The sequence below is a fragment of the Sapajus apella genome, unplaced genomic scaffold (assembly GCF_009761245.1).
Source record: "Sapajus apella isolate SASKATOON/1434 unplaced genomic scaffold, GSC_monkey_1.0 scaffold41, whole genome shotgun sequence".
Classification (NCBI taxonomy): domain Eukaryota; kingdom Metazoa; phylum Chordata; class Mammalia; order Primates; family Cebidae; genus Sapajus; species Sapajus apella.
In genome coordinates, this window is record NW_022436981.1 from 10,125,899 (window position 1) to 10,146,721 (window position 20,823).

General features: G+C 38.4%; 1 protein-coding gene across 2 annotated transcripts in view; it reads left to right on the forward strand.

The window, feature by feature from the left end:
• Positions 1–20,823, forward strand: part of EFHC1 (EF-hand domain containing 1) — a 68,807-nt gene that overhangs the window by 35,633 nt on the left and 12,351 nt on the right. The window contains exons 7-9 of one of the 2 annotated variants that reach the window (XM_032299674.1): positions 5,089–5,229; positions 13,946–14,159; positions 14,549–14,696. In XM_032299674.1, the coding sequence (XP_032155565.1) occupies positions 5,089–5,229; positions 13,946–14,159; positions 14,549–14,696 (503 nt within the window). The remainder of the gene's footprint in view (positions 1–5,088; positions 5,230–13,945; positions 14,160–14,548; positions 14,697–20,823) is intronic. The other variant, XM_032299675.1, reaches the window with a different exon arrangement.

Consider the following 20,823-nt stretch of genomic DNA (forward strand, 5'->3'; position numbering starts at 1 on the left):
TGAGGAGTTGTGATCCCTGGGAGGAGAAGAGGTGTTCTGTTCTTTGATGGTTTCATCCTTTTTGCGCTGTTTTTTCCCCATCTTTGTGGATTTATATCCCTTCAATCTTTGGTGATTTCACGAGTCCTCTCTGAGTGGACTTTTTTTCTATTGAGGTTGGAGCTGTATCTTTTTTGGCCTGTAGAGGGCGTTGCTGGGCTCTCTCGGGTTCAGTTAGGTTGCTAGGTGGGTGGTCCTTCCCTGAAGTTTGTTTGCAGGTGGGATTGGGTGCACCTTCCCAATGGCATCTCTCCCAGAGCTCGATCTTCCTGGTTGGGATCAGGCTGGTGTATTTGCTGCCAAGCTGTCTAGGGAGGGCTTCAGTTTGAATTCTGTGAAGGTGGGGGCTGCCAGGCGTCATGGTCTGTTTCCCTGCTTTCAACTCTGCCTCCCTCTGTGGGACGGTCGTCCTGCTGGCATTAGTCCAAATTCCCACCCAGATCCCTGCGGCTACTTGCCATGCCAGGCGGTAGCCGCTCCTAAGATTTACATCGACTACCCATGGCGCCCCGCCATCTGGTAGGGCTCTCTTGGACCGTGGGTTGCAGGAGGGATGAGGTAAGCACAGGATTCAAAACTGAGCACCCAGGGAGTTAAGTCCCCTGACCTTCTGAGCCGGCTGCACGTTTCCAGAAATGGGATTTTTTATATACTGTTTATAGGAAAGCCAATCAGAGTACACTTTCTGAATGACAGTTTGTTGTCATTTTTATTTTTTTCAAAATAAAATATTGCATATTTTCTGGCTGGGTGCAGCGACTCACATCTGTAATCCCAGCACTTTGGGAGGCCAGGGCAGGTGGATCGTTTGAAGTCAGGAATTTGAGACTAGCCTAGCCAATGGGATGAAACCTCATCTCTGCTAAAACTACAAAAATAATCCAGATGTGGTGGCATGCACCTGTAATCCCAACTACCTGGGAGGCTGAGGCATGAAGATCGCTTGAACCTGGGAGATGGAGGTTGCAGTGAGCTGAGATTGTACCATTGCACTCCAGCCTGGGCAACAGAGTCAGTCAGAGTCTGTTTAAAAAAAATCTATTTCTGTATCTGTATATATATTTATAGATATATTTAATATATATATATGCTATATATATGTGTGTGTGTATATTTATGATATATATATATATATATATATATATGGCATATCTTTTACCTAGAAAATATACTTTGGGAACTCTAAAAACATAGGTGGAAGAATGTGTATTATAGCATTATTTATTTAAAAGTGTGAGGAGATTGACAAAATAAATTACATCCATTCATGAAATGGATGTATGAAAAATACATCCATTCATACAATTAAAAGACTACTATGTGTGTAAAATGTCACTGGGCCCTTCCTCCTTAAAAGAAAAACATGAATAAAATGATGGAATGATGGAGTGCCTCCAGCCAGGCCTCTGCCTTCCTCTCCAGCGGCTGCTCCTCTTGCTTGCACTTGGCCTCCATTCATACTGAGTTACCTGTGGTTCTGCCAGTAAAGCCCCTTGTTGTACTTCAGGAACTTTTGCTTGTGCTCTTCCTCCTTGAACCACTTTTCTGATGTTCTTACACGCAGCTCTTTTTTATCCTCTAACACCCAGTGTAGGCTTCTTCTCCAAGAAGTCTTTTCTAAAGCTCAGGGAGGGCTAAAAGCCTCTCATCTCTATTCCTGGGGTATTCTCTGCCTCCCTCCACTAGCACTTCTCTGTTATATTAAATCATCCGCTTGTGAATCTTTTGTACTAGATTGTAACTTCCCTGAGGCCAGGGACTATGTCCTATTCATCTTTTTCTCATAGTACTTAATACAGTGCCTAATAAATACGAGGTCTATGATATGTTTCTTAAACTGGACTAAAGAAAATTGGCTATGAAGGTGTTAAAGGAAGTGATGTCTTAGGCAAGACTTTTAGAAACAGTATTTTATAGAAACAATTTGTATTTTGGTATGCTGTGAATTCTGAGAGGAAGTACAATTTCTGGAAGGAAGTGTGAGTGATAATACCTCTTGCTGTCAGTTTTTTCTCTGATAGATTTCTTTATCAATGATGTGTTCATTGATTAAGAATGATAAACCCTCTCCTGATATATATGGATTATGAAAAGAAAAGGAAAGAATTATTATAAACCCTTTGCCCTTAAGTTTTTTGGCAGCATTTGATGCAGTACAGAGGGAAAAGTACTGTAAGAACACATTTAGATTTTGATCAAGGAAACTGTTTCCCCACTTCAGTTTACAGATAAAACCAGGAGGTAGGACAGGGAGAGATTGCAACATAGTGATTCCCTTTTCTTAGTGAAAGTAGTGAAAGGACTTTGGCCTTTTTTTTTTTTTTTTTTTTAAAGACAGGATCTTTCTCTGTGTCTCAGGCTGGAATGCAGCGGTGCACACTCAACTCACTGCAACCTCCGTTTCCCAGGTTCAAGCAATTCTTGTGCCTCAGCCTCCTCAGTAGCTGGGACTACAGGTTGTGCTATCACACCCAGCTAATTTTTGTATTCTTAGTAGAGATGGGGTTTCACCATGTTGGCCAGGCTAGTCTCGAATCCCCTACCTCAGGTGATCTACCCATCTTGGCCTCCCAAAGTGCTGGAATTACAGGCATGAGCCACTGCACCGGTCTGATCTGTCTTTTGAGCCAATGAAAGCTTTTGAATCTTAGAATACCCTCTGTTCCCCATCCTCATTACTATCATCTTTTTTTTTTCACCTAACCTGCCTTGAAGTAAAGAAAAGAGAGGGAAGGCCTGGATAAAGAGCAAAGGGAACTGAAGAACTACTGGTTGGTTATTTGTTCTATCCCAGCCCTTTTGTACAATAAAACTAATTCTACATAATAAAACATTTATACGTATGGCACATTAATTATAGTGTTTGGTCAGTTTCTTTTCAGTACTTTCTCTACAATAAATAGCTCTATAATAAACAAATTCCACCTGTCCATGAAATTTGTTGGAGATGAATAGAATGCCAATTACCAATCAGCAAACACTTTTTAGTCATTACACCTCAGTCATTTTAACCGTAAATAACATAAATGGAAACCAGGGATAGGAATTTGTAGCAGAGTCTAGAGGGATAAAGCCAGAGCCAAGCCAATGAAGGGATAGAAGTAGATATGAAATGGATATATCCAATTCGAGAGTCACGGCACTTGCAAGTCAAGCTTCTCTGCTAGACCAGGAATAAGTAAACATAAATCCAATAGTCAGATGTGTTTTCTCTCAGGCTGGCTCCATCTGGAGGCACGCTGGTAGGGAAAAGTAAGAAACCAAAAGCAGGAGAGGTAATCTGCTATGGAGACTGCCCCTGAGCAGTATCTGAAGGTTATGGTACTCTGGGGTTCCATGTGTACTACTAGCTTGGTTGAAAATGTGGAGGCAGAAACTCTGGTAAGTGGATCATATGAGCAGGAGTATCTAGGAGTGATGATACATATAGTCAGATGCATGTTCATCTACTTTAGAACAGGACTCACCCAGGCAGTAGCTTGAAGTATAAGAGGCAAGGTGCCAGGATATCATGCATATAGATTGATATTTAGGAAAGATCTTTATTTCAGGCAGGGAAAGTGAGGTATGATTCAGGAAAAACAGGTAAAGTCTGTTAAAATACAATAGGAATTTGAGAAGAAGGCCCAGAGTCTTTATAGCTGTCTTCTTGTAAAATCCTTCAACCCTCAGTGCCCGCACTACTAGTCCCCCCAACCAGGATGCTCTCATTGTGTGTTGTTGGTACAAATGCACAGCCAGTTCAGAGACCACCACTTTGCAGTTTCTGCCTAGCCTCCAGAGAAAACTCAAACGCTTAGCATGTTGGCTGTCAGCTCAGGCTCTGTCCATAGTAACCTGTAAATTCACTGAGTAGTGGTTTTGCAGTTGAAGCAAATTAGGTCATTTTCTATCTGCTGAATCCACTAGTCATATTCTAGCCATGATGATCACATTAACTACAATCCCAGCAAGTGATTTTGAGGTCAGTGTTTCAAGTAGTATGCTGTGGACAAATTTAATAGTCCTTTGTTGTTGAAGACGTACTCTGTTATGGATGGTACTAGGGACTATATGGACTTAAAGTGCCTGAATATAATATAGAAAAAGATTTTATGGCGGTATATACAAGTGAAAATGTGTGCTACAAGCTGAATTTCCTGAGAAAGCATAGCAAAGAGGAGTCAGGAAAAAATAACCCTGCTGATGTTTGCCTAACATTAGATGAGGAGGATAAAGACTGAGTCTTTGGCCCAAAGTTTTTAGGGAAATAAATCTTAGCATCCTACAGTGATGCTTCAAGCTTTTCACGAAGCCAGGATGAAACGTATAAGCTCAACCTATATTTTCACACAAACTCATAAATAACCTTCGTATTTGAAAAATGATTCCCGAAGTTGAACTTCTTCACTAAGAAAGAGGGTCCTGCGTGGACAAGTGACCTAAGTTCTCAAAAAAACCATAGCTGTCATCCTGTTCTGTGAGGCAGAAATCAAGAAATAAAAATATTAGAAATATGGAGATAAGTAGGAGAAGAGTAGCTTGAATCAAGTTCTTACCGTCTTTCCCCCAGTTCCATCACATGCACACAAACACACACACACACACACACACACACACAGATACACACACTCTCTCTCTCTTACTTTGGGTAAACTGAGGAAACGGTTTCCAGGTCTGCTAGGGTGAGTCTACATCCAAGAGCAAAGAGGTCATAGACAGACCCGTGCTAGGATGACTACAGGGGTCATCTGCACTGGGACTTGGGTGGGACTTGGTCCTGCTTTGGTAGTAAGGGATCAGTAGACATCAGCAATAGTTTCTCTGTATCTCTGGGAGTTACTTTAGAGTATCATCAGTTACTTCTGTGATCAGTGAACATGATGCAAATTCCATAAAGAGGGAAGGGGATACGTGATATGTTATTTTTCTAACTATATTGTTTATGTAGAAAATGTATTTGAGTAAGTGTTTTCTAGAGTTGGTTTTTTTTTTAACTTACAGTTATCTTTAATGTAATTTTACCACAAGGAGCATCTGGCTTACTTCTTGCTTCCTATATATCTCCAGGAGTTACCTCCTTATAATGGTTATGGACTAGTGGAAGATTCTGCTCAGAATTGCTTTTCTCTCATTCCAAAAGCTCCAAAAAAAGATATTATTAAAATGCTGGTGAATGATAACAAGGTGCTTCGTTATTTGGCTGCACTGGTGAGGCTAATTTTTATATACTAAAGATTCTCTTCTATCTCAGTACTGTGTACAATTGTTTATTTTGTCTGTAAGCTGTAGATTAACAGCTGTCAGAATTATGTGTTTACTCAACCCATCATTGTATCTAGTACCCAGTCTCCAGAGAGGTTGGATAGTATTAAGTATGGTGTCCCTAAACCAAGACCTAACTCAAGAATCTTTCTTAGATCATTAATGTCTCATTCCTACATCTCAAATGTTGATAGACCTTTTGCCTCTTTTATTATATAACTATGAAATTGCTTGATATTGTCACCATATGTGTATCTGTGTGCCTTTTCAGTATAGTGTGATTTCCTTGAGGTTAGGGACCGTGTCTTAGTACATTTTAGCATTTACCTGTGATATCTTGCTTGATCTCTTGAGAGGTTATATGAATAATGGTTAAGAGCATGGAGTTGGAAATATACATACACTCAAATCCTGCATATCCCATTAATTAGCTGAATTGTATGAGATAAATTACTGATAGAAATTCAAAGTATAATGTCTTTAAAATGGAAAAAATGTAATATAGGAACAAAACCATTATATTAGAAATATGGGCATAAACAGCAGAAGTTGAAATAAGTTATTCCTGGGAATAGGAATAAGGAGCTAGGGGTAGGGGGTGTCAGGTGACTTTTCAAACTATATACATGTATTTGAAAAGATAAAAACTAAGGTAAACACAACTGAATCATGTATTTTAGAAAACTATTCCACAAAGCTTAAATAAAAAGGGAGTTCTAGCAAAGTATAGGCCAACTAGAACCCTCACTCCATAAGAATTCTGACCAATAACAGATTTGTAGTACTCGGTTCTTTCAGTTCCTGTTAAAATTCAAGTGGCTTGTTGAATTATGATATGGTAACTATAACTCCTGAAGGGCAGGAATCACGTCTCTCTAGACTTTGTAGGCCTCAGTAACTGTTCGTTCAATAGGCAAAAGAATTTGTTTCTGCACACATTATCCATGAGTAAGGCAATACAATATTTTACTCATTTTATGTTTCAGAACTTAAGAAACAGAAAGGCTAATTGGCTTGTCCCAGGTCCCAGTGCTACTTAGACAGGGGTAGGACTAGAACTCAGCCTTCTGGCTTTCAACCCAGTATTCTTTTGATGAAGAACCAGTTTAATACTTAGGATTAGAAAAGGGAAAGGAGCCGGGTGCGGTGGCTCAAGCCTGTAATCCCAGCACTTTGGGAGGCCGAGGCGGGTGGATCACGAGGTCAAGAGATCGAGACCATCCTGGTCAACATGGTGAAACCCCGTCTCTACTAAAAATACAAAACATTAGCTGGGCATGGTGGCGTGTGCCTGTAATCCCAGCTACTCAGGAGGTTGAGGCAGGAGAATTGCCTGAGCCCAGGAGGCGGAGGTTACAGTGAGCCGAGATCGCGCCATTGCACTCCCGCCTGGGTAACAAGAGTGAAACTCCGTCTCAAAAAAAAAAAAAAAAAAGAAAAGGGAAAGGAACTCATATGAGTTTGTAAACTAAAAAATTGTAAGCTTACCTTTGATACCTGAAAAACCTGGAAAAATTAATACAGAGTTGATTACAAAAATAGCTATGAATAATGATAGATATTGCTAAATGAGAAGAAATGATAAATTTCTACTGACTGTAGCCTCTGTACTTACAAACAACCTGGTCAAACATGATATATCACAAAAAGTCGAAGTGTTTACAGAGGACTTCTATTTCTAGCAATGATAGACCAGATAGTTTAGATCAGCCCTCTTGCTGAAGGTGTATATGCGTGTGTGTGTGTGTGTGTGTGTGTGTGTGTGTGTGTGTGTGTGTGTGTTACCACTTGAAGGTGCTGAACAACTAGTAAGATGTAAAGAATCAGAGCAAGAACCAGGGGAACAATGAGAACCACAGAAGTGAACCTGACATTTGGGGCCATTTTTCCACTAGGCGTATTTGCTGATTCCAGAAGATCCACCTGTGAGGACAAACATTGGAATCTATTTAGGGTCTGTCAAAGGCAGAAGCTCCTGGTAAACCCTCTGTGCCTTCCTCTGTCTGTAGCTAATCTTTGAAGGGACTATTGTCTGGCTTTGAATTATCATAGTCCCTCATTGTCTCAGTTTTACAAATAAGATTAAGGTGATCTTAGATTCTAACCTGGATTCTAATAACCCCAGGTGACTGTCAGAAGCAAACAAATTCCCTGCAGATGACATCATTTTAGCCTTCAATTTATTTCTGCAGTTTAAAAAAATACAATGTATGGCACTCACTCACAAAAACAATATTAATAATACAATGTTCAGACACAAGATAACATGAAGAAAATGACCAGAAATAAGTGACAATAGACTATACCTATAGGGACTTCAGATACTGGCATTATGAAACGTAAACCTCAGTTGGGTGCGGTAGCTCACACCTGTAATCCCAGCACTTTGGGAGGCCAAGGCAGGTGGATCACTTGAGGTCAGGAGTTTGAGACCAGCCTGGCTGACATGCTGAAACCCCGTCTCTACTAAAAAAAATATAAAAATCAGCCAGGCATGGTGGTACACGCCTGCAATCCCAGGTACTCGGGAGGCTGAGACATGAGAATCGCTTGAACTCAGGAGGCATAGGTTTCAGTGAGCTAAGATTGTGCCTCTGCACTCCAGCCTGGGTGACAGAGCAAGACTCCATCTAAAAATAAAATAAAATTTAAAATTTGAAAAAACATGAAACTTAAAAAAAAACCTTTGTTTACCATGTTTAAGGAGATAAAGAATAAGATTGAGAATTTCAGCAAAAAATGAGAAATAAGCAAAACAGTCTATTTCAGTTTTCAAAAATCATCACATTAACAGAATAAAAGAGAAAAATTAGATTTTGAGAAGCATTTGCTAAAATCAATCTAATATGATTTTAAAACAAAACTCACATATACCTCTGAACCTAAAGTTTTGAAAAAGTAAAAAAAAACCTCTTAATAAAAAGAGAATAAAGGGGAGTTTCCTTAATTTGATAAAGGGTATACATGAGAAGTCTACTGCAAACAGCTTGCTTAGCGATGAAATGTTGAAAGGGTACTTTCTGAGATTAGGAACAAGACAGGACTGCTATCACCCCTTCTTGTCTGGAAGTCCTAGCTAGAACAGGAAAACAGGAAGGAATAAACAAGTATAAGGATTGAAGAGGAAAAAATAAAATTGTCATTATCTAAAATGAAGAATCGTATTTATAGAAAATAGTCCACCTTCTACAATAGGGAAGTCAATATACAAATGGCAACGAATAAAACATAAAGTTAGAAAATACTATTTACTGTAACATCAAAAATATTAAATTCCTAGGTATAACTCAAATTCCTTTGAATAATATTTTAGGTGTTACATAACTGTACTACATCTGTAACACCTAAAATATTATTGAGAGAAAATTAAGAGGACCTAAATAAATGAAGGAATATACCATGTTCACTGGTTAGAAAATTCGGTGTTCTAAAAATATTTCCCCAAAATCGATCTATGGTTTAAAAGTAATTACAGTCAAAAATCCCAAAATGTTTTTATTTTTACAGAGCTTGACAAATTGATTCAATAATTTATGTGGAGATGCAAAGCACCAGGAATAGCCAAGATACTCTTAGAGAAGAACAAGATCAGTGGATTTGCTCACCAAAATACTACGCTGTATTTAAAGTACAATAATTAAAACAGCATGTTATTATTGGTACAAGGATAGACAAACTAATGGAATAGAATAGATGACCCAGAAAAAGACATGTGACAAATACAGCACTGCAGAGGGCCTGGGAGAGGAAGGTCTTTCTAAGAAATATATCAGAACAATTAGATATTCATGTACCAAAAAAGAAGAAAATGACCTCCATCTCACACCAAAAGTGGAAATCGAGTCTAGGTAGATAGAAAATCTAAATGTGAAAGGCAAAACAATAGAACTTCTTAGCAATAAATAATCTTAACATTATTGTAGGAAAAGATTTATTTAGTGGGATTCAAAAAGCAGTCATGTTTTAAAAATGGATAAATGGCCAGGCGCAGTGGCTCATGCCTGTAATTCCAGCACTTTGGGAGACCAAAGCAGGTGGATTACCTGAGCTCAGGAGTTTGAGACCAGCATGACCAACATGGTGAAACCCTGTCTCTACTAAAAATACAAAAAAATTAGCTGGGCATGGTGGCTCACGCCTGCAGTCCCAGCTACTTGGGAGGCAGAGGTTGCAGTGAGCCGAGATCACACCACTTCACTTCGGCCTGGGTGACAGAGCAAGGCTCTTGTCTCCAAAATAAATAAATAAATAAAAATGGATAAATTTGACTGCATTAAGATGAAGAATTTCTGTTCTTCTAAAAAACACCATTAAGAGAATTAAAAAAGGCAAGCTTTGAGTGGGAGCAGATGTTTAATACAGAAATCAACCAAGATCTTATATTCAGAATATATAAAGAACACTCTGAAAACGTTAAGAAAAATTAGCAAGAAACTTGAACAGAAAAAAAAATAAAAATAAATAAAAAAATAAAAAAAATAAAAAAAAAAGAAACTTGAACAGGCATTTTACAAAAAGGAGATATCCAAGAGGCAACTAAACATATAAGAAGGGCCAGGTGCAGTGACTCACACGTTTTCCCAGCACTTTGGGAGGCTGAGGCAGGAAGATCGCTTGAAGCTAGGCATTCAACACCAGCCTGGGCAAAATAATGAGACCCTATTGTTACAAAGATAAAAAATAAATAAATTAGTTGGGCATGGTGGCACATGCCTATAATCCAAGCTGCTTGGGAGACTAAGGCAGAAGGATCACTCGAGCACAGGAGTTTGAAGCTACAGTGAACTATGATCCTGCCACTGCACTCCAGCCTGGGCAACAGAGACTCTGTCTTTAAAAATATGTACATATGACAAGTTGCTCAGCTTCGTTAGTAATGAAAGAAATGCAGATTACAATCATAGTGAGTTGCCTCTACCCATCCATCAGAATCATTAATATGTTGGTGAGAATGTGGAACCATAGGAACTCTCATACTCTTTACTAAATGAGTATACCCACTTTGTAAAACAGTTTGGCAGAATCATGTATACTAGATGTGCTAAGGGTGCAATATATGTGCACCAAAAGGTAAGACTATTTATAATAGGATAATTTGTAATAGCAAAAACAGACCTAAATATCTACCTACAGGAGAATGGATAAATTATGGCATATTTGTGTCATAATTTGAATTTTGTTCAATGAAAATTAATGAACGACAGCTACTAAGAACAACATGGCTAAATCACATAAACCTAAGTTTGAATGTAACAATTCAGACACAAAAGAATGCATACATATTATGTAATTTCATTTATATGAAGATTAAAAAGCAGACAAAACAAAACTTTATGGATGCCTGCTTTGTAGCAAAACTAAAGAAAACCTTACAATTCAAGGCAATGGTCTGTTTGATGGAAGGATAAAATATTGATTGGGAGGTTCTGTCAGCATTCTGTTTCTCAACCTGGATGGTGATTATATGGGTGTTCACTTTATTAAAATTATTTGGGCTGTACATTTTGGTGTTTTTATTGTTGTTTTGTTTTTGCAGTTTTCGTTCTGTATTACTGCTCACAGTAAAAGGATTTAAAAGAAAGCCAACAGAACTGTTAGTAAAAAATAGTGGATATCTTCATATGGGCAGGAAAAAAGAAATGATATTCTAGTCCTGGTAATTTTCAGATGTTTTACCCTGACCTATTTGGTGAAATAGAAAATGTATTCATTAGACTCATCACAAAAGTTCTTGAGGAAAAAAGGGTGCTTGACAATGAGAGGAAAAGGTTTATGAGTGAGGTGGGGACTTCAAAAGAAAATATATGGAAATTCAAAAAGAAGGGAGTATGCTGGAGAAATGATCAGAGACAAATGTGATTAAGTCCCATGGAGATCAGACAAGGACACTGGATGTGTTCTGAGAAAATAAAGTATACTAAATCCTAGTAGGCAATTGGTGCCTAAGTAAAAATATGCTGGTAAACTCTCTGGGTCTGAGAATGGAGTACTGGCTGAGAAATTTGGCAAAGCTTTGGAAGAGCATAAGAAAGATGATTTGAACTGTGATCTTCAAAGCAGCTGAATGTCTTCCAAGAGATATGCAAGACAGTACCATCTGTGGTGTTTGTTAAGAAAATATTACAGCCTCTGTTTATTTTATTTACTATGAGTGCATTTATTTTATAGCCTCTGATATTTTTATATGTGCCTTTTAGTGCACAAATTATATTTATATAGAACATATGTTTAATTATTAAATCATTCAACAAATATTAAAGGACTACTCTGAGCTAGATATGATTATAGATACCAGAGGTATAGTGGAGAACAATATTTGCTCTCATGGAGCTTCCATTCTAGTTAACATTCTATAAATAAATATATTGTATAAGGATAGGTGGTAACGTGCTGTAAAAAATAAAACAAGAGACAGAGAATGATGGGAAAGGGGCTCATTTATATCAGAATGATATTCTGGTCATGGTGATTTTCAGATGATTTCCCCTGACCTATTGGTGGAAGAATGGGAAAAACCTCTCTGAGGAGGTCATAGCAGAGCAGAGACCCAGTGAATAGCTGAGGAAGCCAGCCAGGGGAATATCTGAGAGAGCTGCATGTAAGACCAAGACTGTGTGTAGTGAATGGAGGGCAAAAGGGTGGAAATGAGAGGTCGGGAGCCAGCCAGGGCTCTGTAACCGGTGGTGTAACAAGGCAGGAGGAATGGGCTGATGGGAGCAGTTCGGGAAACAAGAAAGTATAGATAACAAGCTGCAGAGAACTTAAAACCAACTAAAAGTTTGTCTGTTTATTATTATTATTATGTGCCTGTAATTCTAAACAACATCAGTGATACTCAATCCCAAAGAGACATCTCCTGCATACAGTAGAATTTCAGCTAAAATACATGTAGAAGAAAAGTGGGAAGTAGAAAAATGGTCATTAGGCATTAGTAATCATGGTTGTAAATAAGATCCAGCAGTGGCTACTAAAATTAGTGGGAAAACCTTTGAGGAGAAACAGGATTTCCATAATCTCAAAACATGTCCCCCAAGATGTTTATTAATTGCAAAGGAAAATGTGGTAACTTTAAGGAAATAAATCCATCAGAAACCTTCTTAACCAAGTGATCAATGTCAATGTCATCTGTAATAAGGCAAATTGATATCATGAACTCCTTGGTATACACTAAAAACATGATATCTTTTCTGGAATACTTTTGCCAAAAATACAAAAATGAAATGCATGAGGAACATTCAACAAAATAATCGATCAGTAGTCTGCAAAAGTGTCAAAGTCATGAAAGACAAGGGCAGACTGAGGAATTACTTATCAGCTATTGGAGGAGACCAAAGACAAGTAATAACTAAATGCAATGTGGGATCGTGGATGCGATCCTGAAATAAAAAGTCATGTGTGAGAAATAGGTGAAATTTGAATAAGGACCATAATTTATTTACTAATGTTGTACTATTGTTATTTTCCTGATTCTGATGATTGTACTAATGGCTATATAAGATATTAACATTAGGAGAACCTTGGTAAAGGAGTGAGAATTCTCTGTAATAATTATGTAGCTTTTCTATAAATGTAAGCCTCATTCCCAATAAAGAATAATTTTTTTTAAGTTTTATAGTACTCTTTCTGCCATGGTAAAACATTACCATCATCTTCCCTTGCCCCCCGGTATTCCCATGCTTAGAACTTTGTATTTTATTCTAAGTGTGATAGGAATTCTTTGAAGATTTGAGAGCAGAAGAGTGATGTGATTTGATTTTCATTAACTATATTGTGGTTGTTTATTTAAAATTTATACTTTTATTACATGGTTATACAATCTGAAAGATTTGGAGACTATTAGATGAGCGAATGATATGAGAAAATTATTTTACTAAGAGAAAAATCTAATGACTTCTTTAATAGATGAGGAATTGTTACACAAACAATCCCATGGTCTTAACGAAAACATGTGCTACAGTTACAATATGAAAGGATTTTAGTCAGGAATAAGCAAACCTGTATTAAGGTTTGTTGGAGCTGGAGTTTCTTCCTTAGGGGTTGTGTGATCACTCTGCAATTTGATTTAGAAAAAGTCTTGTCCACATGGTAGTTTCTCAGAATCACTTTCAATTCTTTGATTTATTACTCTCTCTCATCTTTTTAAATTTTATTTTTTACAATATGTAAATAACTTGATTTGCTTAAAAACTGAAACCTTATATAATCATCTTAGTGTTCATGAAGTTGAACATAATGTCAGCCAACAGGTCTCGAACTAGCAGCCTATGATCAGAATGTAGCCCACTTATATGTTCTCGTATACTGTTTGTTTGGGCTTCGTGGTGCTTTAGAAGAGTTGGAGTCAGTACTTTAAAAATCAGAGGTTTAAAATAGTAATTCACATTTTTATATTTAGAAAAACTGAAAGATCTATCAACATTGGGCCTACAGTCTCACAAGGCAACAATTGGGTTGAGTTGGTGTGGCCTTCCTTGGGAAGCCTCCCATAGATGAGGCATATTCTTCCTAGAGACACCAGGGTTCCCCATAGATGGTTTGTTTATATTGTAAGAACCCAGACTGCTTCATTTATATCCTATACCTGGCCCCTGTAGGCATTTAGGTTTGCACATCTGCATAGACCATGAACCTTCATAATAGCCTCTTTTCTTCACCTTTCTAGGAATCTCCCATCCCAGAAGACAAAGACCGCAGATTTGTCTTCTCTTACTTTCTAGCTACTGACATGATCAGTATCTTTGAGCCTCCTGTTCGCAACTCTGGTATCATTGGGGGCAAGTACCTTGGCAGGACTAAAGTTGTTAAACCATACTCTACAGTGGACAACCCCATCTACTATGGCCCTGGTGACTTCTTCATTGGTGCTGTGATTGAGGGTAGGTCTAAACACAGTCCAGAATTTCCTCCTGGCTCTCTGAATGAGTTCTTAGTTGGAATTTAATTCATTTAACCCTCGTAAGAGGAAATTAGATTGTATTGCAACTGAGATAAAGCTACTATCCTTGTATATATGGTATAATGTGTTAATCCCCTTCCCAATAAATTAAACTCTAAATTGATTGCATTTGTTGGCTACAGATGTTAACAATAAGTTTTGTAAACACTGAGCAAATGACTGCATATTAATATGTCATTTAAAGAACGCTCATTAGTTTCTGTCATAAATGCTTACCCATGAATTTATCATTGGAAGTTTAATACTGTTTTACTCCTGATCGCATGAGAGAACATCACCAAGCTAAGTGTGTTGCTACCTTCTCTCCAGTGTTTGGTCACCGGTTCATCATCCTTGATACAGACGAGTATGTTTTGAAATACATGGAGAGCAATGCTGCCCAGTATTCACCAGAAGCACTTGCATCAATTCAGAACCATGTCCGAAAGCGAGAAGCACCAGCTCCAGAATCGGAAAGGTATGTGTTTGACTGCTAGGGTTTGGCATACTCAAAATATTCAGAAAGTAATTCTTGAAAAAAACGAATGAGTAATCACATTCTAGATTTTCAGATTTCTCTCACCAGGTGGGAATTATTAGACATAAACAGAAGGTTCCCTGGATCAATGTAGTAACTAGTAACTTAAGAATTTTTTCAACTTCATTTACTTGGCAAATACAGTTGACCCTTGAACAATGTGGGACTTACAGTTACCAACCTTCCTGCACAGTTGAAAATCCATGTGTAACTTTTGAGACCCCAAAACTTAACTACTAATAGCCTACTGTTGACCGGAAGCCTTACCGATAACATAAACAATTAACACATATTTTGTATGTCATGTGTATTACATCCTGTATTCTTACAATACAGTAAGCTAGAGAAAATAAAGTTAAGGAAATCATAAGAAAGAGAAAATTATTTACTATTCATTAAATGGAAGTGGATCATCCTAAAGGTCTTCATCCTCATCTTCCTGTTGAGTAGGCTGAGGAGGGTGGGTTGATTTTGCTGTCTCAAGGGTGGCAAAGCAGAAGAAAATCCAGGTTTCAGTGGGCCTGTGAAATGCAAATTCTTGTTGTTCAAGGATCAACTGTAATTATTAAATGCTTATTATGTGCCAGACACTATCACCAGGCCCTTGGATTTTTATCAGTAAACAAAATAGAAAAGAAATGGCTGCCCACATTGAGTTGACCTTCAAAGCAGCAGGAGATAGACAATAACACAAGTAAATAAATTATACAGTATATTGGCTGATGAATGATGTAAAAAATGGACCCAATTAAGAGTAATAAGTGTTTCTGGAGAGTGGCAGTAGGTTGTGAAGGTAGGTCAGGGTAGGTGATTGTACCTTGAGGTGACATTGAACAAAGACTTGAAGGGAGTTAGCTGGGTGGATTTCTGGAGGAAGTGCTTTTCAGGAAGCTTTTCTTCCTTAAAGGGCAAAGGCCCTAAATGCTAGCATATCTTACTTTAAATACTCAAGGAAATGCTAGCATGTCTTACTTAAAGTACTCAAGTACCTTGGCAAGAAGTAGGCTGAGAGTGTCTGCAATGAAGTGAGTGAGAGGAAGAAGAGTAGGAGATGGAATTAGAAAATTAACAATGGGCCAGACTGTGTAGAACTTACTAGGTCTTTGGAAAGTTGCTGGCTTTTTTCTCTGAATGAAAGGAACCACTGGGGGCAGGGGCATCTGAGTAGAGGAGTGACATATATTTTAAAAGAACTATCCTGGCTGTTGTGTTGAAAACAGATTAGGAGAGAGATTTATTGCAGTACTCCAGGCAAGAGATGATGATGTATCGGCACAGGATGATGGTGTCAGTGGAGGTGGGGACAAGCGGTCTGATTTGGATGTATTTTGAAGGTAGCACCAATAGGACTTCAGACAGATATTCTAGGGGATGTGAGGGGAAAAGAATAATTAAGGATGACTCCAAGATGTTTGGCTTGAGCAACTAAAAGGCAGAAAGTGTGATCACCTGAGATGGGGAATGTGTGGGCTGTGGGTAGAACAGTTGCCTTTTTTATTGGTTGAGGTGGGGATTTCAGTTCTGGATATATCATATATTAGGTTTAAGACAGCCAAGTAGATAGCCAAGTAGAGAGCATACAATCTGTTGGATATGTAAATCTGGAGTTTGAGTGAGAAGTCTGAGCTGGAGATGTAAATGTGGGCGTTGTTGGCATGTAGTGATATTTTAGGCTATGAGACTGGATGACCTCTCTCTCCTTCTCTCTCTTTCTCTCTCTCTCTCTCTTGCGACAGGATCTCGCTCTGTCACCAAGTCTGGCATGCAGTGCCAATAGTGGAATAATAGCTCAGTGCAGCCTCAAACTCCTGGGCTCAAGAGATTCTCCCACTTCAGCTTCACAAGTAGCTGGGACTACAGGTGCCCGCCACCATGCCCAGCTAATTTTTAAATTTTTTGTAGAGACAGGGGTCTGAGTTTGTTGCCAAGAACTCCTGGGCCCAAGTGGTCCTCCCACCTTGGCCTCCCAAAGTGCTAGGATAACAGGCGTGAGACACTGCTCCTGGCCTGGATGAAATTTCTCAGGAATTAGTGTAGATAAATTAAAGAATGACTCTAAGAACTAAGCTCTGGGGTCCTCCAACACTTAGGGGGATTGAAAAGGAAAACCAATGATGCAGGAAGAAAACTAAGTGAATGTGGTGTCCTGGAAGCCAAATGAAGAAGTTACAGGTAATTCTTTGTTTACATGGTAGTGTAGGACTGTAAAAAATAACTGTGCAAAACAATTTTAATAATCAAAGGGAAAATGTGCAATTGTTCTGTGCCCTTTAAAAATGTTTTGTCACTGCTGGGCGCTGTGGCTCATGCCTGTAATCCCAGCACTTTGGGAGGCCAAGGCAGGCGGATCACAAGGTCAGGAGTTCAAGACCAGCCTGACCAACATGGTGAAACCCCATCTCTACTAAAAATACAAAAAAAAATTAGCCGGACGTTGTGGCACATGCCTGTACTTCCAGCTACTCAGGCAACTGAGGTGGAAAAATCACTCGAACCTGGGAGAGTTGCAGTGAAACAAGATCGTGCCACTGCATTCCAGCCTAGGCAGCAGAGTGAGACTCAGTCTCAAAAAAAAATTTTTTTTTCTCAAAACATTAAAAACTTTGATGGTTATAAATGTATAAGGAAATGGAAAAATAGTCAAACCAATTTTTACTTAGCACACTATAATTTAAAACATAGATAACAAATAACTAAAGTGTTTTATTTATAAAAACTCTATTGAAAGTTTGAGCAGCACTTGTATACTTCTCATTGTATAACTTATACAGAATGAACATCTGTTCTATGCCTTGGTGAATTATCATATTCCTGTTTAAGTTTGGATCAACTGCCAATATTTTATGATTTTTACTTTCAATGTTATAAAATATCTCTTAGATTTCCTTTAATGAGAGTGAAATATCTCTGAGAGTTCTTTTAATGTGAAGCATTTTATAGGCATCTGGGATATCTTTATTCTTTTCATTACAACCACTTTTCTCATTTATGCTGATAGGTTAGCCTTCACCAGTTTCCACTGGCTGCATATCTAGAGTCAGCTTTCTCTTCTATAACTCCATTTATATTTGACTTGAATTCACTTCTTGCATCTTTGGTGTACTTTGATCCTTATTGGCCAATTCTCTCTTTTGATTATCCATTTTTGTAAAATACAGTTTGTGTATCACTGAGAGATAAGGAGGCAACACAGCTACACACTTTACTGTCTGTGTGAACTGTAAAACAAATATACAGTGACCAATCACCAACAGACTCTGAAAGAAGTGATATAATTATCACTGATTGTGATATGCATCTGTTTAATTACGTTGTGATTAGTGGACAAAAGTCCTGACAGATAAGTTTGTACTTCATGCAATTACTCATAGTTAATATCTGTGTTAACTGAAATTTGAACCATGTTGTTGGGGACCTGATTATTTTATTAAATGGTGGTAATTGAAATTCATACACAGGAACTGTGCACACTGAGAACTGCCCTCATATCAAGGAAGACAGACTTGATGGAGGACAGGTGAGCTTCAAAATTATGGCTTACCCCAGGAGAGTTATGGGTTTTTCCCAAGAAAGAAATCCAGGGAGAGCTTGTGCTGTTAAACAGCAACTTTTTTTAAGCGACAGTGTACAGCAGCAGCTGAGGTTCTGCTTTTTGCAGAGCATGGATACCCCATAGGCATTGTGCCCAGAGTTGTAGCTCAAACGTAGTTCTGCACTCATATTTATAACCACTTTTTATTTTATTCATTTATTTATTGTACTTTAGGTTCTGTGGTACATGTGCAGATCCTGCGGGATTGTTGCATAGGTACACACATGGCAATGTGGTTTGCTGCCTCCATCCCCCTGTCACCTACATCTGGCATTTCTCCCCATGTTTTCCCTCCCCCACTTCCCCACACCCCCACTGTCCCTCCGTTGGCCCCCCCAACAGACCCCAGTGTGTGATGCTTCCTTCTCTGTGTCCATGTGTTCTCACTGTTCAACACCCACCTATGAGTGAAAACATGTGGTGTTTGATTTTCTGTTCTTGTGTCAGTTTGCTGAGAATGATGGTTTCCAGATTCATCCATGTCCCTACAAAGGACACGAACTCATCGTTTTTTATGGCTGCATAGTATTCCATGGTGTATATGTGCCACATTTTCCTTGTCCACTCTATCGTCAGTGGGCATTTGGGTTGGTTCCGGGTTTTTGCTATTGTAAATAGTGCTGCTATGAACATATGTGTGCATGTGTCTTTATAATAGAATGATTTATAATCCTTTGGGTATATACCCAGTAATAGGATTGCTGGGTCAAATGGAATTTCTATCTCTAGATCCTTGAGGAAGCACCACACTGTCTTCCACAATGGTTGGACTAGTTTACACTCCCACAAATGGTGTAAAAGTGTTCCCATTTTTCCACATCCTCTCCAGCATCTGTTGTCTCCAGGTTTTTTAACGATTGCCATTCTAACTGGCTTGAAATGGTATCTCAATGTGGCTTTGATTTACATTTCTCTAATAATCAGTGATGATGAGCATTTTTTCATATGTTTGTTGGCCTCATATATGTCTTCTTTCGAAAAGTGTTCATTCATATCCTCCCACTTTTGGATGAGTTTGTTTGGTTTTTTTCCTTGCATATCTGTTTTAGTTCTTTGTAGATTCTGGATATTAGCCCTTTGTCAGATGGGTAGATTGCAAAAATTTTTTCCCATTCTGTTGGTTGCTGGCTCACTCTAATGATTGTTTCTTTTGCTGTACAGAAGCTCTGGAATTTAATTAGGTTCCATTTGTCTATTTTGGCTTTTGTTGCCAATGCTTTTGGTGTTTTAGTCATGAAGTACTGGCCTGTGCCTATGTCCTGAATGGTTTTGCCTAGGTTTTCTTCTAGGGTTTTTATGGTGTTAGGTTTTATGTTTAAGTCTTTAATTTTTCTGGAGTTAATATTAGTGTAAGGTGTCAGGAAAGGGACCAGTTTCTGCTTTCTGCACATGGCTAGCCAGTTTTCCCAACACCATTTATTAAACAAGGAATCCTTTCCCCATTGCCTGTTATTGTCAGGTTTGTCAAAGATCAGATGGTTGTAGATGTGTGGCATTGCCTCCGAGGCCTCTGTTCTGTTCCATTGATCTATATCTCTGTTTTGGTACCAGTACCATGCTGTTTTGATTACTATAGCCTTGTAGTATAGTTTGAAATCAGGTAGTGTGATGCCTCTGGCTTTGTTCTTTTTGCTTAGGATTGTCTTGGCTATGCGGACTCTCTTTTGGTTCCATATGAAGTTTAAGGTGGTTTTTTCCAGTTCTGTGAGGGTCATTGGTAGCTTGATGGGGATAGTGTTAAATCTATAAATTACTTTGGGCAATGTGGCCATTTTCATGATACTGATTCTTCCTAACCATGAGCATGGAATGTTTCTCCATTTGTTTGTGTCCTCTCTTATTTCCTTGAGGAGCAGTTTGTAGTTCTCCTTAAAGAGGTCCTTTACATCCGTTGTTAGTTGTATTCCTAAGTATTTTCTTCTCTCATAAAATGATTTGGGAAGGAGTCCGTCTTTTCAGATTGTTTGGAGTAGTTTCAGAAGGAGTGATACCAGCTCCTCTTTGTACATCTTGTAGAATTCAGCTGTGAACCTGTCTGGACCTGGACTTATTTTGGTTGGTAGGCTATTAATTGCTGCCTCAACTTCAGCTCTTGTTGTTGGTCTGTTCAAGGTTTCAACTTCTTCCTACTTTAGACTTGGAAGGGTGAAAGTGTCTAAGAATGTATCCATTTCTTCCAGGTTTACTGGTTTATGTGCATAGAGTTGGTTTTAGTAATGTCTGATTGTAGTTTGTATTTCTGTGGAGTCAGTGGTGATATCCCCTTTATCATTTTTTATTGTGTCTATTTGATTCTTCTCCCTTTTCTTTTTTATTAATCTGGCTAGTGGCCTATTTTGTTGATCTTTTCAAAAAACCAGCTCCTGGATTTATTGAGTTTTTGAAGGATTTTTTTGTGTGTGCCTATCTCCTTCAGTACTGCTCTGATCTTAGTTATTTCTTGTTTTCTGCTAGGTTTTGAGTTCTTTTGATCTT